This window comes from Paralichthys olivaceus, chromosome 16 (assembly GCF_024713975.1).
Source record: "Paralichthys olivaceus isolate ysfri-2021 chromosome 16, ASM2471397v2, whole genome shotgun sequence".
Classification (NCBI taxonomy): Eukaryota; Metazoa; Chordata; class Actinopteri; order Pleuronectiformes; family Paralichthyidae; genus Paralichthys; species Paralichthys olivaceus.
Window position 1 is genome coordinate 11,336,805 of NC_091108.1, and position 22,051 is coordinate 11,358,855.

General features: G+C 41.9%; 2 protein-coding genes and 1 long non-coding RNA gene across 5 annotated transcripts in view; 2 read left to right on the forward strand and 1 right to left on the reverse strand.

Annotated features, from left to right (window-relative positions):
• Window positions 1-69: 69 nt before the first annotated feature.
• Window positions 70-4,650, reverse strand: parla (presenilin associated, rhomboid-like a). The gene is made up of 10 exons (XM_020105027.2): window positions 4,492-4,650; window positions 3,434-3,617; window positions 3,195-3,299; window positions 2,458-2,590; window positions 2,233-2,328; window positions 1,991-2,140; window positions 1,740-1,810; window positions 1,547-1,648; window positions 822-919; window positions 70-659 (listed from the first exon to the last, which is right to left on the reverse strand). Exons 1-10 carry the CDS (start codon window positions 4,587-4,589, stop codon window positions 512-514), a joined length of 1,185 nt encoding a protein of 394 aa, XP_019960586.1. The 5' UTR covers window positions 4,590-4,650; the 3' UTR covers window positions 70-511.
• LOC138405169 (uncharacterized) lies at window positions 4,553-12,603 on the forward strand. The gene is made up of 4 exons (XR_011238852.1): window positions 4,553-4,689; window positions 6,893-8,642; window positions 11,492-11,641; window positions 12,244-12,603. It is a non-coding gene; the product is annotated as an uncharacterized lncRNA (long non-coding RNA).
• A 2,091-nt stretch (window positions 12,604-14,694) lies between these two features.
• The window catches only part of fgf12a (fibroblast growth factor 12a), a 28,940-nt gene continuing 21,583 nt past the window's right edge, over window positions 14,695-22,051 (forward strand). The window contains exons 1-2 of one of the 3 annotated variants that reach the window (XM_069511803.1): window positions 14,695-15,175; window positions 19,867-21,750. In XM_069511803.1, the coding sequence (XP_069367904.1) occupies window positions 21,555-21,750 (196 nt within the window). In that variant the 5' untranslated portion in view covers window positions 14,695-15,175; window positions 19,867-21,554. Of the gene's footprint in view, window positions 15,176-19,866; window positions 21,751-22,051 lie in introns of those variants that run through there. The other 2 variants (XM_069511805.1, XM_069511804.1) reach the window with 2 other exon arrangements.

Genomic DNA, 22,051 nt, shown 5'->3' on the forward strand with positions numbered 1-22,051 from the left:
AAGGTAGAGGTTACCCTGCACAGAAGTAAATATATCATCCTTCAAAGCAAACCATTGATTGAGAAAATGATCGGGAATTCCAGTTTTAATACCAACATAAGAGCAACAAGGAATTTATATCACATTAAATTCAGTCACTGATTTTATCATTGGATTGGATCAACCCTGGTCACAAAAAGTCCGGGCTAATGTTATGTGAACAGCAAAAAAAACCCCAACTGACATAACGGTTGAGCGTTAAATATCTTCAGATTATTAAGAGGTAGGAGAGTGATGAAGGGTTTACTTGTGAGGCAGCTGATGTGACGCTATCTTTCCATCCAGTAAAAATTTGGAGTGCAACATCACGTCACCATTTTTTCAAATTGCATACCATGAAATCAGCTTCTGTTCTAAACCCGAATGAAAAACTATCTTTAATAATAAACAGTAGAAACCCCACTCCATCTCAGTGGATAAAAGTGTCCTTGCATATTCGGAGGTAACTGGGCTCCAGGGACCTTGCAGAGTTTTATTGGGGTCTGGGTCCTCCCGCACCACCACCGGTCCCTCCTCCTGGCCTGGATCCACCAGCACCCGGAGACCGCATGTCATGCCACAGCTTTACAAATGGCTCCCTCTTTCTCCAAATGAGTTTGTATCCATATGCAACGTACCATCTGTAAAACCCGACATATGGAGACGGTTAAAATCCAACGACAGCAGAGTGAGATACTTTTACACTTATATGTGAAGACATTTCTTTGGCTATGATGCAGCATTTGGAATGCTGTTTTCTATTTTTTATATCTTCTACAAAAAGCTCAAATGTAATGACTCACACTCCAAAGAGGGCTCCGCCGAGGTGAGCTGCATGGTCAAAGAGCCGCCATCCCAGAAAAAGCCCAGCTGCATCTATGGCAATGAGCGCTTTCAGAGCCTAATGAAAAACCATCAACAGGAAGCTGAAGTTGCATACGCTGTACTGAAGTGCATCAACAACTCCATGCGTACAGACCAAAGACTGTTGGTGAAGCCAAAGCATCTCAGTCACCATCTAATGGCTGGTTGCAGATAGGTCATAAGCCCTGCCTCCTCCAGGTTAATAGATGGGATGTGGATCAAAGTAAAAAGTCAAAGTGGGAGTTAAAATTTTTTTCTCAAAGATGGTTTATGTTGTTTTAGGTTGTTCTTATCACTCTGCAAATGTCTAAGTGCTCATTTGTCTGTTAGGTTTGGTTTAAGTTAGTTGGGGTGACGTGTCATGATTGACAGCTGATACTGACTAACGATTGGTCCAGCGTGTGTATCGAAGGGACCTCGTTATCGCTACTGCGCTACATTCAGGTCCATCATTTCTGGATAGTGGGAGAAAATTTTAACTTGTCCATCTTGACATACAGTCTATGGTTCAGACAAACAACAACAACAACAACGTACTGTACATATACATTCACTTATTCACACATGGGATTTAGATCTCTTGAGTTTTATCTACATGGAATTATTTTTCAAACTCAGCATAACGCACTCACACACACACACTTAAATACTGTCTCTTTCTTACATTTCCTGCTGTGAAAGTCACCATCGGGAGGAAGATAATGCCTAGTTTGGCCTCTGGCACCTTTGCACAGACTGCAGCCAGAACCGCCATGACTGCACCTGACTACAGATCATACAAGAGGACAGTTTAAAACACTGGAATTATTGTATTTCTGTTGTGTAAAGCTGTATGACAATTTTAGCAAACATCTTACTGCTCCTAATGATGGATGGAGACGACCAGAGGCTGTTTTACACAAGTAGCTAACCATAGTGGAAATCACACCTGAAAACACACAGTAAAAGAGCAAAATAAAACATTATTCCAAACAAATTCTAAATTATCCCTTTAGTTACATCTGAGTTGTTAAAATACCTATATTTAAACTGTGGGGTTATAATTCACTGATGATTCAATAATGGGTTTGATTAAATGTTATCAGACACAGTCCTGTACTCGACTTACCGGCGGACAGGTAGACTGCAAGAAACTGCTCCTTTCCCAAGAGAGACACGATGCCTGAGGAGAACGTCCACAGCACGTACATGTTGGCCACCATGTGGATAACGGAGTAGTGGCTGAAGGACGACAGGACCATGGGAAGGCAGCGAGTTTCTGATGGAGGAAAGAATTACGGATGCAATCATTGAATGGTAATGCTTGCAACCTTTTTTTTTTTTATATGATAGAAGAAAGGGCACACTCACTGGAAGCTGGGTTGGACGTGAAGTACTTAATCATGCCTCTTTGCATCGAAGGGATCCGCCACAAACACAGAACCACAGCGTTCACTGCAATTATACCTGGAAAATATTTATAAGAAAAGCTTATGAGGGAATGTGGGATAATGTTTTAACACAATGTTGAGGCTAGCCATTACCTCTGAGGAGATGCAGGAACAAAATTAATTTGTGTTCTGCAAAATAAGCTACCTGTGACAGTCTTCTGTCCCTCTGTCAGGCTGCTCCAGGCGTCATCCGCCATTGACATCAGAAGGATGAGCTGTCGCTGGAAACCGGACAACTGGTTCCACCAGTTGTGCCAGTATTCTATGTCCTGAGACCCCTGGTGATATGTGAGAGCAATGTAAGCTGCCAGTTTGTTACACTGGTAATATAAAGCTGTTTTTCAGTGATTTCCAAGAGCTGTATGTGAGAATTCAAATGTCAGAACATTTTCTGGAACTTTCTCAGCAACCCCGTGAGTCAAATGTCCAAAAAATGTCAGAATGGGTCACATGATGGACAAAAAACTGAAAAATACAACGCAAATAACTGCAAAAGAGGAGGTGCCAGAAATGAAGACGACACAGACGACGATGTCAACTTGGTAAAACAATGAGATTCAAGAGTTTTTGGCGATAAGGGCTGGATGTTTGGTAACATTAAGTGTGATTTCCGCAACAAAATGTACTCGCCATGTCCAGCCTCCTCCTCCTCCTCCTCCTCCTCCTCTTCTACCCAGGCGCCACCCATCACCTAAACACTCTGGACATTTTCCTGTTACTGTGAACGCATCTGACCCCAGACAAGACAATCTCCCGCTGCCTTCTTCATATGTGAAAGGCAAAATGTCTGGACCCAATTTTCCTGAGTTCATGTTTGAAAAAGGTTTAAAATGAGAGAGGCGGGGGAGAGAGGCAGCAGTTTTTTTTACATGAAAACCTCACCTGTTCCAATTTTTCTGACTCCTCTTCATCTTTCGCAGTCTGAACTCTTGACTTCAGCGTCTCATATTGCAGAATGGCAGCAGCACCAAAGGAACAGCCTGTAAACTGACATGGAGTCAGGCAACAACATGGCACCATCGTATTTTCCTACGCCTCATTAAGTCATGCATCGATTTCAATATTTAAACATCCCAATTAAAGAAAGTGTGTTATTCCAGTAAAAGAATGGGAGGGCCTACCCCTACTGTGAACATCAGCGGTTTGAAGAGTGTCGGCCTGGAGACCTTTGGAGCAGGTGGGGGCCCTGGGGTGCCGGATTCATGAGGTAAGGGATTTGTTTCTTGCCTGATGTTGCCTTTCTTTGCATCCGGCCTTTTGGCCTCCCGACGAAAACCACACCTCTGTTGGTTGTAGACATTCTGTCTGTCAGAAGAAATGAGCAGAAACAGAAAGAAGTATTACATTTAATTGAACTGAATGATATCAGAACCTCATTTATCTGTCGGCTGATAAATTAGACCAATATGGAGCTTTCACATAAATATTGCCGATATTTAATTTTGTATTCTTTATATTCACTAATGTATGGTTAAAGTATAAAATGTCAAGCCTCAACATAATTTATCTGTCAAAAGGGTTTCAGAACGAAATCTTGGGAACTCTTTTTGTCATGCTTTCATATTTTATTAAAAATTCCAACATTTGCATCTGCCAGTGTCTGTATTGCAAAATCCTAATTCAATCAATTTAATTTAACCACTGTGAATGAAATGTACACCAGTGACACCTAATGTTTCCTTGTGGGATGTCTTTGTTTGGCTTGTTTTTAGTCCTGAATTTTTACTCTTGCACTGTTTTTCACTTGTTTTAAAATAACTTACATGTGCTGTACCTTGATATATCCTCTCTCTCTCTCTCATTTAGTTTGTTATACCAGTATGAGAATCAACACAGTCTCACAGTAAGTGTTGGGCAGTAATAGGTGAATCAGTGTGTTGTTGGGGCTGCATTACATCCAGCTGTGGTGTTTCTCTAACTGCGACCTCACCATTTTGTTTGTCTTCGTGATTTGAGCAGAGGAAGCTGCACTTTTACTGTTGAGGTGAAGAGTGTGAGAGAAAACCCTTCAGATGAAACCTCAGCAGCGACGAGACAGAGAACAGACCCGTGGATCTCATTACAATGACAGAGGGAGCAGTTAGGTAATCCCACACAAACACACACTCTGACACTGACACACACACACACGGGTCAGTGTTCCTGTAGATCAGGTGTGTGTGTGTGTGTGTGCGCTCACCTGCAGCCTCGTGGAGCGGAGCGGTGTGACCCGGAGCTGTGTGACCTGCCGATCACATTTGTTTTGGTCCATTTCATGACACATCCTCTCCACGCCATGTTGGAGAGACAACCTCCTGCCTGAGCTCCTCCCCCCGCCTGACCCGAGCTGAAGACGGCTTCAAGGACTTGTCTGAAAGCTCCGACTTTTCATTCCCACGTACGTACTTTGTGTAGATTGCGGAGCGGTTGCAAAAATTAAAAAAAAGCCAACCGAGCACCAAGATAGAGTCATTTATGAATGTTAAAGTACAAACAAACAAAACAAACATCTTATCTTACTAATAATATTGTAAAAACCCTGCATTGTAAATTGCACTTTTTCCCTAACCTTGAATGTTTTTCTCATTTTATAACAACAACAACAAAAACAACAATAATAATAATAATAGTAATAATAATAATGTATTATAACTATACCTGTATATAGATTCAGTTTCTGTGTTGTTGCTCAGAGTTAATGTTATTTCTCACATTATAGTTTCGAGTTATTGAATGCACCACAAACTGTAGGCCTCTGTGATAAACTCCCTCTAGTGGCGCATTAGAGTACAGAAGTGTTTGGTCACTGGGAGACAGTGGTGGAAAGTAACTATAATGAACTAAAGTATATTTCAGATTTTCTTCTTAAAGACATGTTAGTGGTCACACTTGTGTTTTCTCCACGACGTCAAATGCTGAAACAAGGGGATTATTGATATTAATCACCAAAGTACATAAAGTAAATTCATGAATAAAAACAATTCACTAATACAATGTAATATATTTCATGTTTGTACTTGCAAGACTTTCTCTTATGACAGAGTTGGTTTTTCTATTTTTATACTTTTACTAATGTGAGCAATTCAAACGGCCCAATGATTCATGGTGATCTTATGTGTAGTTTTTAGCCAGTCCAACAGACAGACAAAACAAATAAGATGAAAACCTCCTTGGTGAAGGTAATGAATGCAAAAGGTTTGAGCACAGAGGAGAATAAGAAGATGGAGGATAAATGTGTGGGTGTATCATACATCCTTGTATAGCATATTCATCAGAAAAACATTACTGAAACACTTGGAAGGCACAATGAAGTTTGTTTTTGCGAGAACAAGCAGTGGTATCCAGTATGGCTCAGTAGTATTAATGGCACTGGGTGATGCTATTGACATCTGGACGAGTTCCACAAACATCTCACAAGCCTGCCAGTGACTCCACAAATAGGTGAAGAAGGTAGAATTGACCATGAGAGGCTGCACTGCAGTGTCTGCAGAGGAACTGTGGGCTCCCCTCCAATGCGGCTGCTTTAGCTGTGGACCATATTGCTCCTAATAGAGATGGAACAAAATAAAAGAGGTGTAAGAGTAGCTCGGGAAGGGTGATTAATAATAACTGAAGCAGACAGTGCATCCCGTGGGGACATTATAATACAATCTCACTTCTGTGAGAAAATTAGTCATACAGGAAAGGGGGGGGGGGAGGATATATCAAGATACAGTGTACAGAGGAAGGATACACCTTTGTCACTGTAGGGTCCCAAGGACACACACTGCCAAGTTAGATGATATCCTATGGGTGCAGGTGTGGGGCAGCGGAGGACAGGGAGATGTGGGAGAGGAGGAGGGAAGTAGAGAGCAGAGGAGAGGAGGGAGGGATGACAGTGATAGGAGCGAGCACACGACATGCCGAGGTGGGGAGGCCGGAGAGAGAGGGAGGCGAGAGGATAAAAAAAAAAGGGTGAGAATCATAAATATTTGAGGAGTCGCGGGCAGAGTAAACTTAAGGGTGTTTTGTGATTTTGTGCCGTGCTGCGACCCTGCATGTGCAACAACACAACCCACCTACACATTCATCTCTGTCGGAAGTCGTCTTTGGGCTCCTCTGATCAATGCAGTGCATTTTTTTCCCTTGCAGAGGTGTCCACTTCCAGGTCCTCGCATTGATTCGCTGTGAACTGACGCCAGCCAGGATTCGCCTGTGTCGGCAAAAGGGCGCGCGCAGGGCCTCGGTCATGTGACAGGAAGTGTGACCTCTGAAATTAGAAGTAGTTGTCGCTCATTTAGGCTCCACCGATCATCCCACCACAACTCAGTTCATGTGGAATAAATAACAAAGAATAACAAAACGTTCGAATTTTGCATCTGTGATTTGATTCCAGAGACATAATTCTGGACGTCATTTGGCCTTGAGGCTTCAGTTTCAACCCAAAGGCTGGAAACATCTTGTACCAGCAGCATGGTCTTTTTATACCATCACAGGAAACTCTAGATGTTAACATAGCGTTCCATCAGAGTGCTGACGGGGAGATTTCTCAGACACTGATCAATTGTCAGTTAGATAATACCTCACCACCACTTGTTTTCATTTCTTCTTTTCCTGTGCAGATTTTGAGACTCAGCGGTTGGGGGTGTGCGATTGTAGTGATTTACACAATCATGCAATATAAAGTGGACACCGTTCGAGATTTCCAGGCAAGTCCTGATGTTTATTTTACAGAAAAACACTAAAGGAAGGTGCACAGCATGACAGCAGCTACCCCTCACTACTCAAATTTAATAAGAATATAACACAAAAAGGCATTATTTAAGATAATAATTACAAAATTGAATAGAAACACTCATGCACACACTGTACCTCTGTGCACTTCCCATTGACTGGTTCAGCTCATTCAGTCTCTGTCCACAAATCATAATCTGAATTCCACTGCAGTATTACCAAGCAGCGGGTACAATAACCAGTCATTATTGATCTCACTCATTAAATATTAATGTCTATCAAGCAAAAATATCATTCGCTTAACGGAAGCAACACAGTAAAGGATGTGGTGGGGGGGAGCTCATCACAGTAGGTTGGATATTATTTATTTTTAATTTAGCAGCAAATTATTAAAATGATCTGGCATCAGCACTCGGTCAGTTTGCCCACACTGACTTTGCTGACACGTAAAAAAAAATGAAATGGCTCAAAAAACCCTGGAACATTGTAGAGATCATGGGTTCTCAGAGTGACGCTGCGGGTCCCTGTGGCAAGAAGTTTAGTGATAGTTTATCTTGTTTTAACATTTTCGTCCAGCACACTGACAGAACGTTTGATTATTTTGATCCTTAAGTTCCTACACCTGCTGCAATAAAACAAGGAAAAGCTAAAGCAATTTTGATAAATCCGGGTCCTTGTGGTTTGTGTCCGATCAGGATCCCTGAAGTGCAAAGGTTTGAGAGCCTGGTATAGATGATAAAATATTGAAATGACAATTAATTTTTATGTCTTTATTATTATTTTTACAACTTCATCTCTTTATGTTTTTAAGAATATTTTTTATATTTATTTTATTTATATAATTTAATTTCATCTTATTTTTAAACTACTATAGATGTATCCCTTTTTTATTCCACTCTTTAATCTTTTGTGTTGCTTGAAAGTTGCTTTAAACTGTGTTTTCTGTGTTTTTTACTCTCTGAAATATGTTTCTTTTAATCTTGTCTCTGTCGTTTTTAATGCGGCTGCACATCACCTTCAGTCTACCTATCCTATAAATAATAAAATTGCCTGGCCTTTAAAACAAAATTTAAGTTGGGCTAATTCAAAAAAAGATGTTTAATTGTAGAAACTGAGGTAGATGAACATGTTTATAAAGGAAGTAGATAACTCCTCTGTTTAACCTCTGTTTCAGTCCAGTAGAGCTCCTGATAAAACTGTACTCCTGCATCAATGCACATCCTGCATCCGCTCACCCCTGCAACACACACACACACACACACACACACACACACACACACACACACACACACACACACACACACACAGTCCCACCCTCCCTCCTTCTACCTGAGTCGTCAGTCCACCTCATTCAGAAACTCTTGGGGTAGCCTCGAACAACGAGCTCGCTGACACCTCTGAACATCCCGTGTCTCTCCCTCGAGCTTCAGCAGGGTCCCAGTAGACGCTCGTTTTCTTCCTCTTTTTACATTTCATCACTTGAAACCAGCAGGTCTCCTCTTCCTCTGTCGTCTCCCGGCTGTCCCAGCTGAAGAAGCGAGCGCGCTCCAGCTCCAAAGCGCAGTACTCCCCCTGAAAGCCTGCACACCACCGCGGTAACTTCTGCACCGCAAGGGGACATGGGTGACAAAAACGCCGGTGAGTAAAACTTCCACGTGCCCGTCGCCCATATGAATAAGTAAAGAGCCCTTTTTCGGTGTAATTTTTGTTGGACAAGGGATATTGTGCATTATGTGCGCGTGGATGATTGGAGTGCACACTGCGGAACACAGGCAGCCTTTTTAACTTTGTTATGAAGTGCATGCAGCAGTGGAGGGATGGTTCTGATGATAGTGAGTTTCTAACCACAGACCGTGCACATGCTTCAGTGCTGCAGCGCGATGCTGCTGCTGAGGTGCCCCGGCTTCACAGCTCAGTCTGCAGCCTCCAGTAGTTTGCTCTCTTTCACCTCCTTAACAAGATTTACCAACAATGCCGGCCCACATGTGTCTATTGTGGATTTAATATTAAACACAAGTGTAAATATCAGGCTGTTCACACCACATTTTTTGCACCCCCAGTGTTGTGCATGGTAAACGACTTGAGTCTGCTCCTGCTTTCCTTTTACTCAGTCAGTGCTGTCAGCTGATTCAGACAAAAACTGCTGCCTCTCCACTTCCTTTCGGGGAGATGAATGTGCTGCTGTCCCCTCAACGCTCAGCATCAAGCTGAGGCTATAGAAGATGTTTTTATAGAGTCATATAAGACACAGAGACTGGTTACAAACATCATGTGTCTTCCATGTTCCTGTGGCTGTGTGGGCAGCTTCTTTTGCAGCACAGCTTCATGTAAGGATGCATGATGGGGATAAAAGCACAAAATAAGCACATCGCCCCCCCCATGGGAAAAGTATTTGGATAAGGGACAGGGTGCCCTTGTTAAAGTAGGGTAACCTTTCTCTCTCAGTGTCACCATGGCCTGCTTAAGCAAGAGATTTGCAAAATACAAAAGTCATGGGGGTGTACAGCATGTCAAGGTAACTAGGCTTACTTTAAACTCTGAGCCAAGATCCAAGATTCAAAACTTTACTGTTTAATAATTCATCTTTCTATGGTATATGGTACACATTACATAATAATGTATAGTACTAGGGGTAAAACTTTATTAATTAGTTTACCTGTGGCAGTTTAAAATCAAATAATAAATACGACAAAGTGCTCTGTGCCTTGACTTGACTTTCACTTTTATTAAACACACATTGGGATGTGTAGAGTTTATTCAGCCTCATTTATTGATCCCTCTCAAGGAAAATGAAGCATTCGCCACCTCAAATATTCATGTGGGCGGCTGTGACTCAGGAGATCGGAGAGCGAGTTGTCCTCTAACCAGGAGGCCGGCGTTTCAGTCCCAGTCTCCCTCAAACCCCAAATTGCTGTGCTGACAGTGTGTGAATGATGTGTAATAGATCGAGTGCTGCACATAGATGCATGTGTCAATCTCTGAATGGCAAAAACAGCACTGTGAAGCGCTTTGAGTGGTCTAGAGTGGACCAGAAAAGGGAAAATACAGCCCATTTAAACACTTTATGCTTTACTGTCCAGCAGAGCAGTGTTTGCATCCTTGCATTTCAGGAGAGGGGGGGTATAGTATGACTCACATCCTTTCTCTGGACCTTGTGGCTCTTTTCTTTCATTTAGGGTCAATTTAGCTGTTTTTGTCACATGTGCACTTGCACTTTAACAGTAGAAACATTATATAATAGCGGCAATTCAAAATCTTTGGAACCATTATACTGGTCAGATCAGTAACATTCACAATAAAGTGACAAAACTAACATAAAAGGGTAAATTTGTGAGGTATATTATTACCTTCCACCACTGAGGATATATTTCCACCCTTGTCCATTTGTTTGTTTGTGAGCAAGATAAAGAAAAAAACTACTGGGCGATTAAAATGAAACTTGGGAAAGAACTCATATAAATTTGGTGCGGATAAAGGAATTATTTATCGGGTTTTGTAACATTGTGAGATCTGCTTTTTTTTCACATTTTCACTGATTTCCCTTGGAATAATTCATGGATCGTAAAAAATAAAAATCCAGCATATTGAGGGAACTGATTATTAGTGTGTGTAATTAAGTGCAGTTTGAGTGAATTCAGGGGGAGGCATGTGCTACACTATTTCTCCTGGTTTATACATCTGATTATTAAACTGACAAATTGATTGAAAAACTGTGCAGCCTCTCTGAGCAACTGCTCTGGGGCTTCAGGTCAACTATGAAAACACTTTTGTTTTCTTTTGGTTAACACGTCCTCCGAAGTATTCAGGCCCGACCTCAGTATCTACTTTGTTTCCTGAAGTCGCAACACTCATTCTTGAATCTTGTTTTGATGCAGACACTGTGTTCACATGATGTATATTCCTAAATCTATTTGTTTGTTTGACTATATTACATTTAAATCTGTTGTTATATAATAACTCAGCACCAGAATCCCCCACACAATGAACTGTTTCCAGTTTCTATGATACTAGGTACATTTGTACTTTGTAGTTTAAGTTTATTTTTCCTTCCCATCATGTAAGTACCTATCATATGTTAAATCCCCTCTTTGAATATTGCGTGATGTAAAACAATCCTCCTCCTTCTTTCCGTTCTTCTTTGTCTTTCTCTCATTCTCTTGCACAATATGCTGAGAGCTGATCTCAACATTTTTGGAACTCACCTGAATCTTTGGAATAGGTTTTAATTTGCTTTCCTTTCTAAACATGTCACCACAAAGTAGAAAACACATCACTGGGGATTTCCACATACGTGCCCCACAGAGTTGCACGCAGTAATATGTGGCCATAATAAGTAGCATCCCTTAAAGGGCCAGAGCAGGACGCAGAAGGCCCGTGAAAAACACTGTCCTCATCCTTACACCTTATCTGAGTCAAATATCTTGTTGCTGTTTTGTTGAGCCCAGATTTCCTAACCTCAAGTTTACACACTTGTCATTGTGTACCAGAGTGTTGGCAGCTTCCCTCAGTGCAACCATGAACAGTTTTGCAGTGCGACACGGGACCTTGCTTTTGCTTTGCAGAATATGAGAATGCTTTCTGGCATTTCAGCAAACTGCAGTTACCATCAGCACTGACTCGGTGCTGCTGTAAACATGGTACATTTTACTCGCTTTTACTGATTCAAGGGTCATTGTCTTCTCTGCTGTTGTTGCTTTTATCCAAAGTTAGTTTATTTAACAATTTATACACTGTACTTAAGTTTTATCTTTCAACTCAATTGTAAATAAAACTGCTTCACAGTGAAGGACAAACTCTGTGCTGCATACATGATGTTTCTGCTTGTTTTAAAACTTTTTCAAGCTATACTAAAATTAATATGTCAGATCTGAATCGTCATTTTACTGCCTTCTCCAGCTTTCTGTACATACGTATGTGTAATGATGTTTTGTCATAGTTTGGCTGTGGAGCATCAATTATCACTGAAATGATTGAGGTTAAATATTCTTTAAATACAGCAGTTTTATTTCCAAAGCAATCAAGCAAACTAACTGAGAAATAATAATTGAACCATTGAATTCATGTGTGATTTTTTCTTTCAATTGAATTGATACAGAACAAAAAAGCATATCAGCATTTTTTGTATTTTGTCCTTATTATTCTAATAATAGACAATGAATTAAATAATTACAATTACAGTTGCATTCAAAGCTGCTATCGTCTTACAAGGTGAACACTGTAACCTCACTTCTGTTGACAGATAAACTGTGGGAAGGTGAAATGAAAGCTGACCCGTCAAGCATCTTTCCGCAGCGTCACCACAGATGGATCTGAATTTACTCAAATACAGACAGGACACTTGTGTTTTTGCACATTGGTACAAAGTCCAGAGACTGGTCGAGAGGTGTCACGTGGAGTTTGGTGCCAGCAGAAATATATGATGCAAGGAGGAAGAGTTTATAAATAGAGGTTCACGTGAAGATTAAACATTGTGTGTAAAGCATGAGGCTTTTACGTAATATAAAAATCTAATTATGGGATTAGTCTTAAGTCTCATTTTTAAAATCTGAGCTGTATTAAGCACCATAACCTTGTTAAAATAAAATAAAATGCTACTCTTTAAAAAGGCTGCAGTTTGGAGGTGGATGCTTGCAAAATTCATCATACATTTATTTTTTAAACTTTGTCTCATTTTATTTATTTATGCAACACAGATACAATCAAGACTATTTAATTGTAAAACAAAATTGGGATACATGGGACCTGAGAAGATCGTGTTCAACATTGTGGCACAGATCAGAGTTTAAAAGCCTTAATGACCGATTTCTGTATCTGTGATCGTGAAACACTCAACTGATAATCAATATACATACCCACAAAGTTATTTTCCAGTCTGCATGGGCCCAAGCAGTTTAGAAGCTTTAAAATATTTTCATGAGCGCAACAGAACTAATCAATATTGATAATGAGCTGAAATGTTGTATGTTTTTGGTCATACATGTCTTGTAAATGTTACTCGAGTTCGATTTTATTGCTTTATACAGTTCCACTCCGAGCTCTGCTGTCATCCTTTCTTCTCTGTTCCTTGGGCTCTGCAGTGGGACAGTAAAGAGGGAGCAGATAATACAGCACCATCACCATATCTGTGACTCTGGGTCTAATGCCAGCTCCCTCCCTCCCTCATTTCTTTACTCCTCTCTAACCTTTCTTATTTGCATGGCTGCTGTTGTTGAGGAATTCTGCTGACCTCAAATGTCCTTTTATATACGTTGTGTATAGATTTTGAAAATGTGAAGGCATGTTTTCAAGGTAGTTGGAGGCCATATCATTTGTTGTCCTTGTGGTGCAAGAACAGAGGATTATGGGTAAAAAAAATCATGATATGGTATAAAAACTCCTCAAAAGCAGCAGTGTGTAAAATTTGTGCTGCAGTAAAAGGTTGTGCAGGATGTCTTTGCTCACTAAAGAAAAAAACCAAAGCTTTGTGTTTATGCTGTATTAGTGAGTCATTTATATCATAGCGCCCCCTAGAGTAAGAAGTTGCACATTGAATTGCCTTTATTCAAAAAAACTCAGGCCTGTGCTATAATCGTTCTGAGCCTAAAATACATAGTGAAATCTTGAATCCTGACTTTTAGAGCATGATTCTAAACCTAAATATAACATTAGAAAAAAATGAAACACAATTAGATTTTAATAATACACGATAAGTGATATTAACTCATATTTACAGACAGTTTTGATCTAAAAAATGTGGCTCTATTTAGTTTAGAAAAATATATTTTAACATTAAAAGTCTTTTCTGTAATGCTCCAACAGAATTGTCCTAAAAATGATGTGACCATGACCATGTACCTACTGTTTATATTTCTTTTCAAGACAGCACATGTTGTGGGATCTAACAGACATGTGAGTTGCATGATAACATGTATATATTTACTATTTATCAACTTTTGTACTCGGAAATGTCTCTAAAGTATAGAGTGTTGGAGTGTGGTTCTCTGTTTTTTGAAGTACTTGTACTCAACTCTTCACATTTTGAAGATTAAATTCTGCTTTATATTAAACTGCTTTGACTACCTTCCAGATTACATTCAAAACATATGATGATGACCAAAAATGTATTATATTGTAATAGAACAAACAACTCAACAATAGCATAAACAAAATACTTATGTAATTAATGATATGAAAGCAGATATTACAATAGTACATGCAGGCAATCTTAATAATTGTTTTATTTTATTTTAGATAAAAATGATACATAATTATAAAGTATGTTAAACTAAATATGTTAAACTTGTACACTTTTAATTAAATAACACAGGGTTTTCGTTTATATATCTATATATATCTATAGTGACTGAGCCATGCACGCGCAAACTTTCTGGTGTATAGGCCTGCGTTGACCACTTGTTCTCGATGGACTTTCCGAATAAAAGAGAAACTAAAAACCTTCGGCGCTTGACTCCCAGCATCTGTGCAGCCCACTGTCGCCTTAGCTCCGCATTACACCTCACTCAGAGGAGTGGGGGTGGGGGGGGTGCCACTGTACCCCTGCAGTTCAACTCTGGCATGCATGCACCCCCTCTTTCTCTCTTCTTCTCCTTCCTCCCATTACGTCCGCGGATGGTGAAGATAAAGGGGGGTGGGGGGTGCATAGAGGAGGGGAGGGGGTGTGTGTTGTACAATTAAGAGCACATTGTAACGTCCTTGCGTTGCCTCGCCGTGGCGGAAGAGGAGTGTTTGCCGTGACCGACGGTGGACAAGAAGACGATAGACAGACAGAGAGAGAGAGAGAGAGACGAGAGGGAATCACTCAAGATGCCTCGTTTTAGCGTAATTTGTCCTGCAGACTTTGCCCTTCCGGCGTTTTGAGGGCTGCTGTGTGTGAGTCTGTGTAGAGAGACACTGACACAGAGACAGAGGAGAGAGAGCGAGAGAGAGAGAGAGAGCGATAGAGACCGAGAGAGAGAGACACCGAGAGAGAGAGAGATGCTGGCCCGGCTCCGCGATGCTGCCTGACCCTGCCCGCTGTGCTGGGATGATATAGCGCTGTCCGGTTGTTTGGATTGAGGAAGGCTCCCATCAACCCAAATCAATGAGGATTCTGAGGCCATTCCTTCAGAAAGGAGCGCATATGCTGCAGTGTTTCTGTGGACAACGATCGAAGTCGACCACTATCACCGACGGTGAGAGACAGAACCATAGTAGCATAGCTTCGTGGCTATACACCTTTCTTTGCATGCTTTCTCTCTTGAGTGATGATGATGATGATGAGTAGGGGGGTCGGGGTGGGGGGCAAAAAAGGACAGAGGAGAGGTGAAGATGAGGAGGAAGAGGGGGAGGTTGAGTGGTTTCATCGGAGTGTGTTGAGTTAACATCCTTCGGGGCTGCAGTGGAGAGACAGCCTCTCCTTGTGCTTCTTGAATCTGTCCCGAGTTTGTGTGTGTGTCCTCGGGTAGCAGCATCCAGCATCCAGCCGCATTGTGCAGGGCTCCAGATATACTTCACCAGCCTGAGCTACATTTGCAGTCGAGCGTGTTCCAGTGCTGCATCCGAAGCAGAAGCCAAAAAATGGGACAATGCAGGGACCAAGTCATTAAACTTCAGGACGGAGGCAGCCTGGTGTCAGGGCCCCAAACAAACAGCACAGGGTTCAGCACCACGGACAGAGGCACAGCACAAGTGACCCAGGCAGGCTCCCAAACTTTTCATGTCAGGATTCCACTAAAATGACCTCTTCAACTTCAATTCAATGAGTCAAACAGAGTAACAACCACCTTACAATATACTGAAATGTTTTACTTGGCTGATTTATTACAAGCACATATAGTCATGTATTATGAGAGCCTCCTCATAGAACCCCTGGAAGTCCCCAAACTTTCAATGTCACGGTTTCACTAAATGTTTCTCTATAGAACCTCATTAAACACCAGTTTGATCTGGTTTAATCAATATGGCCCCATACCTGACAGCACAGAGTAGAAACTACTTTACAATACACTAGATAATTAAATCTGTTGAGAAGTCTTTTGTTTGTTGATTTTTCAAACTACTTATCATGAGAGGCTCCTCACAGGACACCTGCAAGTCCCCAAACTTTTCACGTCTTGATTTCATTAAATGTATCTCGTTAAACCCGAGTTTGATGACATTTAATCAACTGGAGTCTTCCTGAAAACACAGAGTAAAAACTACTGTAGAATATACAGGATACTTTAACTGAAAATCAGTTGAATTGTCTGTCTTTGTCTCTCTCTAAGTACACCACTTATTATGAGAGCCTTTCTATAGGACCCCTCAAAGTCCCCAAAACAAACCAAAAGCCTCCTGATTAGACCTCCTGGAGGTCCCACAACTTTGAATGTCACAATTTTGCTAGATGTGTCTTTTCAAAACTTAATTCAAACCCCAATTTGATGATGTTTAATCAATGGGACCCTATATTACTGACAGCACAGAGTAAAAACTACAATATAATAGATAATTGAGTTGGAAATTTGCTGATGATAAGTACAAGGTGATCCAATATTTCACTAATTTAGTCTATATAACCCCCCCCCCCCCCCACACACACATACCTGTAAACAAGACACTCCCTCTAGAAGTAACTTACTTTACATTTATAAAACATACTTCTCTGTGACTCAAACTCAACCTCCTCAAGCCTATAAGAAACCTGTAAAGTCCTCAATTGTTCACCAGCAATTCACTGCATCGCTGCTGTCCACTCATAACATGACCACATATTCTGACACAGTAGATTAAAACCACCCTCAGAACTTTCACAATGAAATCGAATGCTCTTTGAACATAAATGCAGCACCCTCCTCCCCGTCACTCTGAGTTTGTAAAGATCGAGCCGGAGCAGCTCTCGAATTCAGGGCAGACAATTAGAAACTCCATTAAGCACAGATGATTCCTCTGAGGTGGTTGGACCAAAAGCAGCTTGCACACTGGGATCTGTGGGACGCTGAGATATAAAAGCGCCACCGGCCCTCATCCTGTGGCTCCGCTCGCTGTCAGATTAACCTTGTGACCTTAATGTAAAACTTTGTCAGTCAGCTCATTTGTGTGGACACAGAACGATGCTAAAATGAAGGCGTGGATCCAAGTTGCAGCTGTTTGATTGTAAACTGTGTCGGCTGAAGAAGTTTGTCTCGTGTTTACTAACTTGCGCCCTCATTTGCAGGCTTAAATTTGAATTCTCTGCTGAAGTGCTGTGGTTCTTTTTTAAAATCCCCTTGATAACTGCATACTTTTTGATTTTGGACACAAAACTGATCAAACACCCAATTTTAACAGAACACGATGGTCTGTTTCATGCCAGCAGTTTCTTTATCACTAATCTGACACTTAACGAAAACTCAAGACTGAGCACTTTTGACACACACACACACTCAAACTAATGAAACAAAACAGGATCACACTTTCTTGAAGAAAAACAAACCATGGCTTCGTTCTGTGTTGTGCATTATTTTGTACTTATTTCCGTATCATCATGTTTGATCATTGCTTGGCTGTGGAGCATGGATTTGTTTTGATGGAGCCATGAAATCATTTGTTGGATTATTAGTTTGAGGTTAAAGAAATACAGCATTTTCCCCCCTTTAAAGCAACCAACCAACCTTCTGATAGAGAATGAAAACTTTTTATTTGAATTGAAATTGGAATTTTTTGAAATATAATTACAAAAAATAATGCATGATAAATTTGAATTGCAGTTGCATTCAAAGCTGGTTTCATCTTACAAGGTGCCTCCATGTTGGTCTCACTGCTCCTGTTTTACTTCAGCCTGCACAGGATCATGCAAAGCAGGAGTAGAAAGTGTTGCTGCTCTGCAGAATCGGGCTCGATGCCAACAATGACCTCAGAGGGATATACCGTGTAAGATGTTTTTCTGAGGAGACTTAAATGTTTGCACCTGCATGCGATCCTTTGCAGTGTCAGGGTGGCACCTGGCTTTTCCTCTATGGAAGTTAAATACAGTAATCGGGGTGTCTTGGTAGCAGGACACTAGTAGTGGGTGGTATGATGAGAGAAAAGCAGTGGCACAGCCTTGTCCTCGTCCATATTTCTTGTAACAGCTCTGTAAAGCTCAATAGTCTGTATATATGAAGCACTTTTCTAGACCTGGTGACCGCTCAAAGCACTTTACAGGACAGTTTGGCCATTCACACACATGCATCTATGTGCAGGACTCTTTATCACACTCATACACTGTTGGCACTGAGGCAACTTTGCCTTCAGTATCTTGCCCTTCAGCATGCGGAATGGGGGAGACTGGGATCGAACCCTGGCCTTATGGTCAGTGGATGACCCACTCTACTACCTGAGCCCAATATTCAGAGCAGTGACTGAAATTTTGGCTAATGTAACTTAAAAGATGTTAATGTTGACAACTCTTTATTTTTTGGAATGCAGGGATCTTATCTTTGCTTTACTCTTGTTGATGTGATCAAACTCATCAGAAATACAAAAAAACATTTCATACAGCTTTATGCATTAGTTTGTGACTGTTGCACTGTTACCAGTCAGCTGTGGTTCTAGAAGTGTGGTGATGAATGCTGCGAACAACGACATCAGCTTTATCCTCTTACAGTTCTACTCTTTGCCTCCTGTCGTATTGGCAAACCAGCTGGTTCATCATTTTACATCACAAGATGATGAAAACTAGTTCCAGCTATTGTGAGTCAACAAATCTGTGAGGTCTCTCAAGGACACAGTGAAGTGTCCAACTTCACAGTGGAAATATCCACATCTAGTCTGTGAATCCTTGTGGTTAATTATTTCTCCACAAGGGGGCAGCAGTTATAAAGGAATGACTAGTTGTGGTTCATGTCTGTCACTTTTTTTTAAACAAAAAAAAATCTCACATTGCACCTATAGTTCTAACACACACTGTGCACTGAGCACATGTTTGTGTCATTTCCACACAATGAAGTTTTATACCATAAAGAAAAATAATACATGATAATAGATGATGCACTGAGGGACAAAAGCAGAAATCACACGGTTTATTTTATTGAACCAGCCGACCATCTCCAAGTCCTAATCATTTTAACTGATGACTGGAATTATTGCAGTGAACTGTCTGCAGTGGATTTCATAGCAGCAGAGTTTTATTGCTCATGGACGTATCTCTGCTGGAATAAAGAGAACATCAATTGTCTGTGGTGGTGGGAGGAAGCCGAGCAGATCCTCATTAGGTAATGCTTTATCCTTCCCTGACAGAGACATATATCCTGTCTCTCTACTGTGTCCCTCCCATTTCTAGGAATGCTCGCCATCCCATCACAAGGCACCACCAGCTGATTCTTTTCATTCATAACACTCTGCATATCCACTGGAATGATGCATGGTATTATTGAAGTTGTTATTGATTACTATTGATTTCTTTATGCTGCAGCAATATGTTCACTTTCACCACTTGCTGGCAGCTCAATAGAAATGCATAGTGTGTTTTGATTAGTGACTCTATCCATCAGTTTCTGACTTCTATTGCAATCTGCTATATTTGTCTTACTCTCTCTTTCTCTCTCACTGACACACAGAGAGATAAACATGTATAAGTACACAGAGGGCTAGCCAGGGTATTGGCTTTCATCCGTTATATGTGTGGAGGGAGGAGTGTATCTTAAAATCTTCCTGTCTCTGTTCTCTCTCTCTCCCCCTCTCTTCGACCTCTCTCCGGATTCAGAATGTCAAACAGAGTCCCAGAAAAAAGCCTCTAAATGTTTCATGCTGTTTCATCATGGGGAGGAGAGATGTTCAGTCTGCTGCTGAAGCCTCACGTGTCCTTCCTCCCACTGTGTGTGTGTGTGTGTGTGTGTGTGTGTGGGTGTGTGTGGGTGTGTATCCCTTGCCCATGCAATTATAGCATGAAACCAGAGGCATGGTCACAGGAACTCAGACACATGTTAGTACACACAGGCCTCTTTTGGGGGCCTCTTATCATGGCTTATAACACTGTGCTCATTACAGCTGAGCATTTGCATTCAGATGTGATCAGTGACAAAAACACGTTTTCTCAACAGGCAGTAGCAAAAGAGTAAATGATATGAACTATATGGTGTTATATGTAATCGTCTGATTTAATTTGCCTGAATCCTAAATCATATTTGTCCATATGTTGGGTCTGCACTTGGTGATTTGTGTTCATACTCTGACACCTGTTGCAGGTAATCCTTTTAGTCACGTTTGATATGTTCTTCATGGCATGTGGGCCCCAGGGGTTTTAGTAAATAAAATGTTTGCTTATCTCCCATAAGCTATAGGAGCAGGAACACTATCAGCCAAAGCTGATGATGATACCTCCTTTTATTGAGGCCACCTTACTTACTGAACTGTTGCTTTTGGAAACTGGTTTGCTCTTGAAGATTTGAAAGTGTAATTCACTTTATTTGTGCACATTATCCCCTAAAAATCACTCACCCCCCTTCACCAACACCCACCCATATTCACCTCATTTCCTCTGTTTTGTGTTTTATATATTTTATATCCACGTCCTCTCTTCCTCAAGATATCATCTACCTTTCCTGTCCAGCCCCCGAGGACTCCTAATACAAACCTCAATCACGTATGATTGCGTTAAAAGAGTTGGAGAGGGAGAGAGCGAGAGAGAGAGAAAGAGAGAGTGAGAGGGGGGAGAGAGAGAGAGGGAGAGAGGGGAGCTATGGACCGAGACAGTTCGCTCCAGCTGTCGGCGATGGAACACACCGACAGCATCCATATTCGGGGACGCACGGGGAATAATTCCTAGGCTACTTTATTATTTGTGCGCTACAACTAAAAGCACTCTGGTGCGCGTCCGCCTCAACTAATTGTTGCTTTCCAGACGAGAATCCCTCCCTGCGCGCTTGAATCACATCTCTGCAGCATCCTTGCAGAGTAGAGCCTCTGCTGCCCGTTTCCATTTTTTTTCACTCCGGGCTGCATTTGGTACCATCGACGGAACCTGAGACCGAGCTCGGATATCTGGGCTCTTGCGTGCACAGCCGCATCCACGGACGGTGCCATTCATGGCAGTGGAGCAAAAATAATCCAAAAGAGGAAAAAAGTTCCTCTCTTCAGTTATGCACGCGTGGATTCAGGTTGATGCGAGTGATTAGAAAGGCGTCGGGGAGCCAGTGAACAGGCTGTGTGTGCAGATGAGGATTACGCTCTTCACCTGGAATACCTGAAGCTCTCCCATGACGCGCAGCTGCATCAACTTGTCGACACTGTTGCATATTTTCCACCGCTGACATGTCGGCCCCTGTGGCCTCGCCTGCAGCTTTATGTATCATATAAGATCTGAAATCGGTGGCGCTTGATTCGCAGCCCTGTTGTGCGTAAAACTCAGCAGCAGCTGAAATCCACGCCACGGTTCCACATCAAGAGGATGCACCTGAAGCACAGCGATGCACGGAACTCGGAGGATTTCGTGATCAGGATGACATTTGGTTGAAACACTCGTGGGGCCGAAACACAGAAAAAAAACTCCCCTTATTATTTTATTTTTTGCAGCAAGAAGCTGCTGCATCTGTCGACTAGACTCCTCGTTTTTTTTAGTCTCGGTTCGGGGAGATGGCTGCGATCGCCAGCTCCCTGATCCGTCAGAAACGCCAGGCGAGGGAGTCGAACAGCGACCGGGTCTCCACTTCGAAGCGTCGCCCCAGCCCGAGCAAAGACCCCCGCTCTCTGTGCGAGAGGCATTTCCTGGGGGTCTTCAGCAAAGTCCGCTTCTGCAGTGGCAAAAAAAGACCAGTGCGGCGGCGACCAGGTCAGTGCTGTCGATTCTTGTTTCTTTTTCTTTTTTTTACCCCACTGATGTGTGTTATGTGTGCGTATATGGATGGACGCGGTCACCCAACCCCCCCTCCCCCCCCCACTCCTACCCCGCCCCTCTGTAGAGCAGCAGAGGCTTTATACTGCAGTCCAGAGCAACACAAGAAGCTAGGGTTTTCTCCGCGGTGCGTAAAAAACGGTCCACCTGTTCCATTAGGTCCTTCTGTTGTCTGTCGACCCACCAAGACGCAGCCCCCCAAAACCCTCCGCCTGAATGTATAGGGAATCATCTAAAT